Below are 12,612 nucleotides of genomic sequence, written 5' to 3'. Positions count from 1 at the left end.
TTGGTAGATCTGATGTATAAAGTTAGTGTATTCATGTATTTATTTAAACTAGTGTTGGTTGATCTGGTGTATAAAGTTAGTGTATTCATGTATTTACTTAAACTAGTGTTGGTAGATCTGATATATAAAGTTAGTGTATTCATGTATTTATTTAAACTAGTGTTGGTTGATCTGGTGTATAAAGTTAGTGTATTCATGTATTTATTTAAACTAGTGTTGGTAGATCTGATATATAAAGTTAGTGTATTCATGTATTTATTTAAACTAGTGTTGGTAGATCTGATATATAAAGTTAGTGTATTCATGTGTTTATTTAAACTAGTGTTGGTTGATCTGATGTATAAAGTTAGTGTATTCATGTATTTATTTAAACTAGTGTTGGTTGATCTGGTGTATAAAGTTAGTGTATTCATGTATTTATTTAAACTAGTGTTGGTTGATCTGGTGTATAAAGTTAGTGTATTCATGTATTTATTTAAACTAGTGTTGGTTGATCTGGTGTATAAAGTTAGTGTATTCATGTATTTATTTAAACTAGTGTTGGTTGATCTGGTGTATAAAGTTAGTGTATTCATGTATTTATTTAAACTAGTGTTGGTAGATCTGATGTATAAAGTTAGTGTATTCATGTATTTATTTAAACTAGTGTTGGTAGATCTGATGTATAAAGTTAGTGTATTCATGTATTTATTTAAACTAGTGTTTGTTGATCTGATGTATAAAGTTAGTGTATTCATGTATTTATTTAAACTAGTGTTGGTTGATCTGGTGTATAAAGTTAGTGTATTCATGTATTTATTTAAACTAGTGTTGGTTGATCTGGTGTATAAAGTTAGTGTATTCATGTATTTATTTATACTAGTGTTGGTAGATCTGGTGTATAAAGTTAGTGTATTCATGTATTTATTTAAACTAGTGTTGGTAGATCTGATGTATAAAGTTAGTGTATTCATGTATTTATTTAAACTAGTGTTGGTTGATCTGGTGTATAAAGTTAGTGTATTCATGTATTTATTTAAACTAGTGTTGGTTGATCTGATGTATAAAGTTAGTGTATTCATGTATTTATTTAAACTAGTGTTGGTAGATCTGATGTATAAAGTTAGTGTATTCATGTATTTATTTAAACTAGTGTTGGTTGATCTGGTGTATAAAGTTAGTGTATTCATGTATTTATTTAAACTAGTGTTGGTTGATCTGGTGTATAAAGTTAGGGTATTCATGTATTTATTTAAACTAGTGTTGGTTGATCTGGTGTATAAAGTTAGGGTATTCATGTATTTATTTAAACTAGTGTTGGTTGATCTGGTGTATAAAGTTAGTGTATTCATGTATTTATTTAAACTAGTGTTGGTTGATCTGGTGTATAAAGTTAGTGTATTCATGTATTTATTTAAACTAGTGTTGGTTGATCTGGTGTATAAAGTTAGGGTATTCATGTATTTATTTAAACTAGTGTTGGTTGACCTGATGTATAAAGTTAGTGTATTCATGTATTTATTTAAACTAGTGTTGGTTGATCTGGTGTATAAAGTTAGGGTATTCATGTATTTATTTAAACTAGTGTTGGTTGATCTGGTGTATAAAGTTAGGGTATTCATGTATTTATTTAAACTAGTGTTGGTTGATCTGGTGTATAAAGTTAGTGTATTCATGTATTTATTTAAACTAGTGTTGGTAGATCTGATGTATAAAGTTAGTATATTCATGTATTTATTTAAACTAGTGTTGGTAGATCTGATGTATAAAGTTAGTATATTCATGTATTTATTTAAACTAGTGTTGGTAGATCTGATGTATAAAGTTAGTGTATTCATGTATTTATTTAAACTAGTGTTGGTAGATCTGGTGTATAAAGTTAGTGTATTCATGTATTTATTTAAACTAGTGTTGGTAGATCTGGTGTATAAAGTTAGTGTATTCATGTATTTATTTAAACTAGTGTTGGTAGATCTGGTGTATAAAGTTAGTGTATTAATGTATTTATTTAAACTAGTGTTGGTAGATCTGGTGTATAAAGTTAGTGTATTCATGTATTTATTTAAACTAGTGTTGGTAGATCTGGTGTATAAAGTTAGTGTATTCATGTATTTATTTAAACTAGTGTTGGTTGATCTGATGTATAAAGTTAGTGTATTCATGTATTTATTTAAACTAGTGTTGGTTGATCTGATGTATAAAGTTAGTGTATTCATGTATTTATTTAAACTAGTGTTGGTTGATCTGGTGTATAAAGTTAGTGTATTCATGTATTTATTTAAACTAGTGTTGGTTGATCTGGTGTATAAAGTTAGTGTATTCATGTATTTATTTAAACTAGTGTTGGTTGATCTGGTGTATAAAGTTAGTGTATTCATTTATTTATTTAAACTAGTGTTGGTAGACCTGATGTATAAAGTTAGTGTATTCATGTATTTATTTAAACTAGTGTTGGTTGATCTGGTGTATAAAGTTAGTGTATTCATGTATTTATTTAAACTAGTGTTGGTAGATCTGATGTATAAAGTTAGTGTATTCATGTATTTATTTAAACTAGTGTTGGTAGATCTGATGTATAAAGTTAGTGTATTCATGTATTTATTTAAACTAGTGTTTGTTGATCTGATGTATAAAGTTAGTGTATTCATGTATTTATTTAAACTAGTGTTGGTTGATCTGGTGTATAAAGTTAGTGTATTCATGTATTTATTTAAACTAGTGTTGGTTGATCTGGTGTATAAAGTTAGTGTATTCATGTATTTATTTAAACTAGTGTTGGTAGATCTGATGTATAAAGTTAGTGTATTCATGTATTTATTTAAACTAGTGTTGGTTGATCTGGTGTATAAAGTTAGTGTATTCATGTATTTATTTAAACTAGTGTTGGTTGATCTGGTGTATAAAGTTAGTGTATTCATGTATTTATTTAAACTAGTGTTGGTTGATCTGGTGTATAAAGTTAGGGTATTCATGTATTTATTTAAACTAGTGTTGGTTGATCTGATGTATAAAGTTAGTGTATTCATGTATTTATTTAAACTAGTGTTGGTTGATCTGGTGTATAAAGTTAGTGTATTCATGTATTTATTTAAACTAGTGTTGGTTGATCTGGTGTATAAAGTTAGGGTATTCATGTATTTATTTAAACTAGTGTTGGTTGATCTGGTGTATAAAGTTAGTGTATTCATGTATTTATTTAAACTAGTGTTGGTTGATCTGGTGTATAAAGTTAGTGTATTCATGTATTTATTTAAACTAGTGTTGGTTGATCTGGTGTATAAAGTTAGGGTATTCATGTATTTATTTAAACTAGTGTTGGTTGATCTGGTGTATAAAGTTAGTGTATTCATGTATTTATTTAAACTAGTGTTGGTTGATCTGATGTATAAAGTTAGTGTATTCATGTATTTATTTAAACTAGTGTTGGTTGATCTGGTGTATAAAGTTAGGGTATTCATGTATTTATTTAAACTAGTGTTGGTTGACCTGATGTATAAAGTTAGTGTATTCATGTATTTATTTAAACTAGTGTTGGTTGATCTGATGTATAAAGTTAGTGTATTCATGTATTTATTTAAACTAGTGTTGGTTGATCTGATGTATAAAGTTAGTGTATTCATGTATTTATTTAAACTAGTGTTGGTTGATCTGGTGTATAAAGTTAGTGTATTCATGTATTTATTTAAACTAGTGTTGGTAGATCTGATGTATAAAGTTAGTGTATTCATGTATTTATTTAAACTAGTGTTGGTTGATCTGGTGTATAAAGTTAGTGTATTCATGTATTTATTTAAACTAGTGTTGGTTGATCTGATGTATAAAGTTAGTGTATTCATGTATTTATTTAAACTAGTGTTGGTTGATCTGGTGTATAAAGTTAGTGTATTCATGTATTTATTTAAACTAGTGTTGGTTGATCTGGTGTATAAAGTTAGTGTATTCATGTATTTATTTAAACTAGTGTTGGTTGATCTGGTGTATAAAGTTAGGGTATTCATGTATTTATTTAAACTAGTGTTGGTTGATCTGGTGTATAAAGTTAGTGTATTCATGTATTTATTTAAACTAGTGTTGGTTGATCTGATGTATAAAGTTAGTGTATTCATGTATTTATTTAAACTAGTGTTGGTTGATCTGGTGTATAAAGTTAGGGTATTCATGTATTTATTTAAACTAGTGTTGGTTGACCTGATGTATAAAGTTAGTGTATTCATGTATTTATTTAAACTAGTGTTGGTTGATCTGATGTATAAAGTTAGTGTATTCATGTATTTATTTAAACTAGTGTTGGTTGATCTGATGTATAAAGTTAGTGTATTCATGTATTCATTTAAACTAGTGTTGGTTGACCTGATGTATAAAGTTAGTGTATTCATGTATTTATTTAAACTAGTGTTGGTTGATCTGGTGTATAAAGTTAGGGTATTCATGTATTTATTTAAACTAGTGTTGGTTGATCTGATGTATAAAGTTAGTGTATTCATGTATTTATTTAAACTAGTGTTGGTTGATCTGGTGTATAAAGTTAGGGTATTCATGTATTTATTTAAACTAGTGTTGGTAGATCTGGTGTATAAAGTTAGTGTATTGATGTATTTATTTAAACTAGTGTTGGTTGATCTGGTGTATAAAGTTAGTGTATTCATGTATTTATTTAAACTAGTGTTGGTTGATCTGGTGTATAAAGTTAGTGTATTCATGTATTTATTTAAACTAGTGTTGGTTGATCTGGTGTATAAAGTTAGTGTATTCATGTATTTATTTAAACTAGTGTTGGTAGATCTGGTGTATAAAGTTAGTGTATTCATGTATTTATTTAAACTAGTGTTGGTTGATCTGGTGTATAAAGTTAGTGTATTCATGTATTTATTTAAACTAGTGTTGGTTGATCTGGTGTATAAAGTTAGTGTATTCATGTATTTATTTAAACTAGTGTTGGTTGATCTGGTGTATAAAGTTAGTGTATTCATGTATTTATTTAAACTAGTGTTGGTAGATCTGGTGTATAAAGTTAGTGTATTCATGTATTTATTTAAACTAGTGTTGGTTGATCTGGTGTATAAAGTTAGGGTTAGTATAATTAACCCTATAGTATAGGTTAGTTAATAGAATGGTTAGGTTTTACTGAATAAGTCGTCAAAGTGAATTTTATAGCAACATACATAAAATGAGTTCTTATTAGTTTTATTTTATATTTTCAGTTAGATTTGTAATCAGTTTGTTTATTAATACTTCAATAAAACAGATCAATGCAGCCTAAAAAATAATGTTTGTCAAACATGAATGAATAGATTAAGATGTTATTTATGAGTGAAGTTTTACCTTACCTTACCTTAAGTTACCCCAGAGTTCCAACATCCTTTGACCAAAGACTTCCATAATAAAAGTGTATTGAAATACTGCTCGTCTGTGTATCAGTGAAATATTCTTGAATTGCGAAGGTAAAATAAGACGCCATAAGGAAGAGATGATTAAGAAAAACAACCTGATAAATCGTTTGTTTTCTTGTTCCAGCATCGCTCGTCTCTTTTCATCGGACAGGAAGAAAGTGGAAACTGCTCTGGAGATCTGCAGACTTCCGTCTGGACGGGTAACTCAACCAGTCTTGACTAGTATGTTGGTCTCAGAGACCATCTGTGGAGAGAGAGTGAGTTATGAAGAAGTGAATGAATCAAGTGAAACTGATCTTATGTTTCAGGGTTTTTTATCTTTACTTAGAGAAAGAACTGAAGACGACATTAAGATTCTCTATGTTTCTACAGAGCGACAGCATCAAGTTAGAAGACTTTGACCTCGAGGTTTACAGGAACTTTCTGGATCATTTGTGTCCTCGTCCAGAGCTCAGCAGCATCTTCAGACTACTGTGAGTCTTCTTACAACTACCTTAAATATATCTTAAACGTATCTTAAATATATATTAAACACATCTTAAATATATATTAAAGTTTTCTTAAATGTATATTAAAGTTTTCTTAAACGTATCTTGAATATATTCTAAAGTTTTCTTAAACATATATTAAAGATATCTTAAATATACATTAAAGTTTTCTTAAACGTATCTTGAATATATCTTAAAGTTTTCTTAAACATATCTTAAATATATTTTAAACGTATTTTGAATATATCTTGAAGTTTTCTTAAACATATCTTAAATATATTTTAAACGTATTTTGAATATATCTTAAAGTTTTCTTAAACATATATTAAATATATCTCAAAAATATATTAAATATATATTAAAGTTTTGTTAAACATATCTTAAATATATCTTAAACATATCTTAAACATATCTTAAACATATTCTAAATATATCTTAAACATGTCTTAAATTTATCTTAAAGTTTTCTTAAACAAATCTTACATATATCTTGAACACATGTTAAATATATCTTTAACATATGTTAAACATATCTTTAACATGTCGTAAACATATTTTAAACATATCTTAAATATATCTTAAACATATATTCAAAATGTCGCAAACATGTCTTAAATATATCTTAAACATGTCATAACGTGTCTTAAACATATCTTAAACATGTCATAACGTGTCTTAAATATATCTTAAACATGTCATAACGTGTCTTAAACATATCTTAAACATGTCATAACGTGTCTTAAATATATCTTAAACATGTCATAACGTGTCTTAAACATATCTTAAACATGTCATAACGTGTCTTAAATATATCTTAAACATGTCATAACGTGTCTTAAACATATCTTAAACATGTATTCAACATGTTGTAATCATATCTTAAAGATATCTTCAAAATATCTTAAATATGTCTTCAAAATATCTTAAATATGTCTTCAAAATATCTTAAATATGTCTTCAAAATATCTTAAATATATCTTCAAAATGTCTTCACCAATATAAGTCTAATGTGATGGTTGTCGTGACAACCCTCGTTCAGAGGCGACAGCAGCGGCAGAGTGTCAGTGGATCACATGACCGACATCATCAACAACACACAACGAGACCCGAGACTCAACGAGATCCTTTATCCTCCACTGAGACCCGGACAGACGCTCGCGCTCATGGAGAGATTCCAGCAGGACCAGACGCTGCTGCAGCAAGGTCGCACACAAGTCACACACAAGTCACACATCACACACAAATCACACACACATCACACACATCACACATCACACACATCACACATCACACATCACACATCACACATCACACATCACACATCACACATCACACATCACACATCACACATCACACATCACACATCACACATCACACATCACACACATCACACATCACACATCACACATCACACATCACACACACACATCACACACACACATCACACATCACACATCACACATCACACATCACACATCACACATCACACATCACACACCACACATCACACATCACACACATCACACATCACACACACACATCACACATCACACATCACACATCACACATCACACATCACACATCACACATCACACATCACACATCACACATCACACATCACACACATCACACATCACACATCACACATCACACACATCACACATCACACATCACACACATCACACATCACACATCACACATCACACATCACACATCACACATCACACATCACACATCACACATCACACATCACACATCACACATCACACACATCACACATCACACATCATACATCACACATCACACATCACACATCACACATCACACATCACACATCACACATCACACATCACACATCACACATCACACATCACACATCACACATCACACACACACATCATACACACACATCACACATCACACATCACACATCACACATCACACATCACACATCACACATCACACACACACACATCACACATCACACATCACACATCACACATCACACATCACACATCACACACATCACACATCACACATCACACATCACACATCACACACATCACACATCACACATCACACATCACACATCACACATCACACATCACACATCACACATCACACACACACATCACACATCACACATCACACATCACACATCACACATCACACATCACACACATCACACATCACACATCACACATCACACACACACATCACACATCACACATCACACATCACACATCACACATCACACATCACACATCACACATCACACATCACACACACACATCACACACACACACACATCACACATCACACATCACACATCACACATCACACATCACACATCACACATCACACATCACACATCACACATCACACATCACACATCACACATCACACATCACACATCACACACACACATCACACATCACACATCACACATCACACATCACACATCACACACACACATCACACACATCACACATCACACATCACACATCACACACACACATCACACATCACACATCACACATCACACATCACACATCACACATCACACATCACACATCACACACACACATCACACATCACACATCACACATCACACATCACACATCACACATCACACACACACATCACACACACACATCACACATCACACATCAGACATCACACATCACACATCACACATCACACATCACACATCACACATCACACATCACACACATCACACATCACACATCACACATCACACATCACACACACACATCACACATCACACATCACACACATCACACACATCACACACATCACACATCACACATCACACATCACACACACACATCACACATCACACACACACATCACACATCACACATCACACATCACACATCACACATCACACATCACACATCACACACACACATCACACACATCACACATCACACATCACACATCACACATCACACATCACACATCACACATCACACATCACACATCACACATCACACATCACACATCACACATCACACATCACACATCACACATCACACATCACACACACACATCACACACACACATCACACACATCACACATCACACATCACACATCACACATCACACATCACACATCACACATCACACATCACACATCACACACACACATCACACACATCACACATCACACATCACACACATCACACATCACACATCACACATCACACATCACACATCACACATCACACATCACACATCACACACACACATCACACATCACACATCACACATCACACATCACACATCACACACACACATCACACATCACACATCACACATCACACACACACATCACACACATCACACACACATCATAACATGACAAACATGTTTAAATCATTATTTGTTGGAAACATTTTTATTTTATTTTGTTCTCGTGAAGATTTAACATATTTTATTGAAATGGCTTTTATATTGTTTTGTTTTGAAACATTTCCTGTTGTGTTTTCAAAAGCAAAATACTTAACATGTGTGTTCATGTGTTATTGTGTGTGTTCAAGTGTGTGTGTGTTCCTGTGTTAATGTGTGTTTTCATGTGTGTGTGTGTGTGTTCATGTGTTAATGTGTGTGTGTGTTCATGTGTTAATGTGTGTGTGTGTTCATGTGTTAATGTATGTGTGTGTGTGTGTTCCTGTGTGTTCCTGTGTTAATGTGTGTGTGTGTGTTCATGTGTGTGTGTGTTCATGTGTTAATGTGTGTGTGTGTTCATGTGTGTGTGTGTTCCTGTGTTAATGTGTGTGTGTGTTCATGTGTGTGTTCATGTGTTCATGTGTTCATGTGTTCATGTGTGTGTGTGTGTTCATGTGTGTGTGTGTTCATGTGTGTTTGTTCATGTGTTCATGTGTGTTTGTTCATGTGTTCATCTGTTCATGTGTTCATATGTGTTTGTTCATGTGTTCATGTGTACATGTGTTCATGTGTTCATGTGTCCATGTATTCATGTTTTCATGTGTTCATGTGTGTTTGTTCATGTGTTCATGTGTTTATTTGTTTATGTGTTCATGTGTTCATGTATTCATGTTTTCATGTGTTCATGTGTTCATGTGTTCATGTGATCATGTGTTTATTTGTTTATTTGTTTATGTGTTTATGTGTTCATGTGTGTGTGTTCATGTGTTCATGTGTACATGTGTTCATGTGTTCATGTGTTCATGTGTTTATGTGTTCATGTGTTTATGTGTGTGTGTGTGTGTGTGTGTTCATGTGTTTATGTTTTCATGTGTTCATGTGTCCATGTATTCATGTTTTCATGTGTTCATGTGTTCATGTGATCATGTGTTTATTTGTTTATTTGTTTATGTGTTTATGTGTTCATGTGTGTGTGTTCATGTGTTCATGTGTACATGTGTTCATGTGTTCATGTGTTTATGTGTTCATGTGTTTATGTGTGTGTGTGTGTGTGTGTGTTCATGTGTTTATGTGTTCATGTGTGTGTGTGTGTTCATTTGTGTGCATGTGTTCATGTGTTCATGTGTACATGTGTTCATGTGTTCATGTGTTTATGTGTTCATGTGTGTGTGTGTGTTCATTTGTGTGCATGTGTTCATGTGTTCATGTGTTCATGTGTTCATGTGTTCATGTATACATGTGTTCATGTGTTCATGTGTTCATGTGTTCATGTGTTCATGTGTGTGAGTGTTCATTTGTGTGCATGTGTTCATGTGTACATGTGTTCATGTGTTCATGTGTTCATGTGTTCATGTGTACATGTGTTCATGTGTTCATGTGTTCATGTGTTCATGTGTACATGTGTTCATGTGTTCATGTGTTCATGTGTACATGTGTTCATGTGTTCATGTGTTCATGTGTACATGTGTTCATGTGTTCATGTGTCCATGTATTCATGTTTTCATGTGTTCATGTGTTCATGTGTTCATGTGATCATGTGTTTATTTGTTTATTTGTTTATGTGTTTATGTGTTCATGTGTGTGTGTTCATGTGTTCATGTGTTCATGTGTTCATGTGTACATGTGTTCATGTGTTTATGTGTTTATGTGTGTGTGTGTGTGTGTGTTCATGTGTTTATGTGTTCATGTGTGTGTTCATTTGTGTGCATGTGTTCATGTGTTCATGTGTACATGTGTTCATGTGTTCATGTGTACATGTGTTCATGTGTTCATGTATACATGTGTTCATGTGTTCATGTGTTCATGTGTGTGAGTGTTCATTTGTGTGCATGTGTTCATGTGTACATGTGTTCATGTGTTCATGTGTTCATGTGTTCATGTGTTCATGTGTACATGTGTTCATGTGTTCATGTGTTCATGTGTACATGTGTTCATGTGTTCATGTGTTCATGTGTTCATGTGTTCATGTGTACATGTGTTCATGTGTTCATGTGTTCATGTGTGTCTCCAGGCTTCATCTCTCTCCAGGCGTTCTCCAGTTTTCTGTCCAGCGATGAAAATGCTGTGATTCCACCAGAAAAACTGGATCAGTCTGAAGACATGAACTTCCCTCTGTCTCACTACTTCATTAACTCCTCCCACAACACGTACCTGACAGGTGAGATGAACGTGAACATCTTAGACTCCTTCAGTCCATGAATGTAGCTACAGATGTTTGTATTAGTGTCGTCATAGCTACGAGTGTGTGTGTGTGTGTGTGTGTGTGTGTGTGTGTGTGTGTGTGTGTGTGTGTGTGTGTGTGTGTGTGTCCATGTATTCATGTTTTCATGTGTTCATGTGTCCATGTATTCATGTGTTCATGTGTTCATGTGTGTTTGTTCATGTGTTCATGTGATCATGTGTTTATTTGTTTATTTGTTTATGTGTTTATGTGTTCATGTGTGTGTGTTCAAGTGTTCATGTGTACATGTGTTCATGTGTTCATGTGTTTATGTGTTCATGTGTTTATGTGTTTATGTGTGTGTGTGTGTGTGTTCATTTGTGTTCATGTGTTTATGTGTTCATGTGTGTGAGTGTTCATTTGTGTGCATGTGTTCATGTGTACATGTGTTCATGTGTTCATGTGTTCATGTGTTCATGTGTTCATGTGTTTATGTGTTTATGTGTACATGTGTTCATGTGTTTATTTGTTCATGTGTTCATGTGTTCATGTGTTCATGTGTTAATGTGTTCATGTGTTTATGTGTTCATGTGTTTATGTGTACATGTGTTCATGTGTTCATGTGTTCATGTGTTCATGTGTTCATGTGTTCATGTGTTCATGTGTTCATGTGTACATGTGTACATGTGTTCATGTGTTCATGTGTTCATGTGTTCATGTGTTTATGTGTTCATGTGTTCATGTGTTCATGTGTTCATGTGTTCATGTGTTTATGTGTTCATGTGTTCATGTGTTTATGTGTTTATGTGTTTATGTGTTCATGTGTTCATGTGTTTATGTGTACATGTGTTCATGTGTTTATGTGTTCATGTGTTCATATGTTCATGTGTACATGTGTACATGTGTTCATGTGTTCATGTGTTCATGTGTTCATGTGTACATGTGTTCATGTGTTGATGTGTTGATGTGTTGATGTGTTCATGTGTTCATGTGTTCATGTGTTCATGTGTTTATGTGTTTATGTGTTTATGTGTTTATGTGTTTATGTGTTCATGTGTACATGTGTTCATGTGTTCATGTGTTCATGTGTTCATGTGTACATGTGTTCATGTGTTCATGTGTACATGTGTTCATGTGTTCATGTGTACATGTGTACATGTGTTCATGTGTTGATGTGTTTATG

General features: G+C 32.9%; 1 protein-coding gene across 2 annotated transcripts in view; it reads left to right on the top strand.

The window, feature by feature from the left end:
• LOC148068964 (1-phosphatidylinositol 4,5-bisphosphate phosphodiesterase beta-1-like) overlaps nt 1-12,612 on the top strand; it is a 57,271-nt gene that overhangs the window by 19,645 nt on the left and 25,014 nt on the right. For both annotated transcript variants that reach the window (XM_087802114.1, XM_087802113.1), the window contains exons 7-10: nt 5,494-5,569; nt 5,742-5,842; nt 6,897-7,060; nt 11,280-11,426. In XM_087802114.1, coding sequence (XP_087658240.1) covers nt 5,494-5,569; nt 5,742-5,842; nt 6,897-7,060; nt 11,280-11,426 — 488 coding nt within the window. The remainder of the gene's footprint in view (nt 1-5,493; nt 5,570-5,741; nt 5,843-6,896; nt 7,061-11,279; nt 11,427-12,612) is intronic.

This window comes from Callionymus lyra, chromosome 11, assembly GCF_982586985.1.
Source record: "Callionymus lyra chromosome 11, fCalLyr1.hap1.1, whole genome shotgun sequence".
In the NCBI taxonomy this organism is placed as follows: Eukaryota; Metazoa; Chordata; class Actinopteri; order Syngnathiformes; family Callionymidae; genus Callionymus; species Callionymus lyra.
Note: the sequence above shows the minus strand (reverse complement) of the source record. Positions and strands in the feature narration are given on the sequence as shown.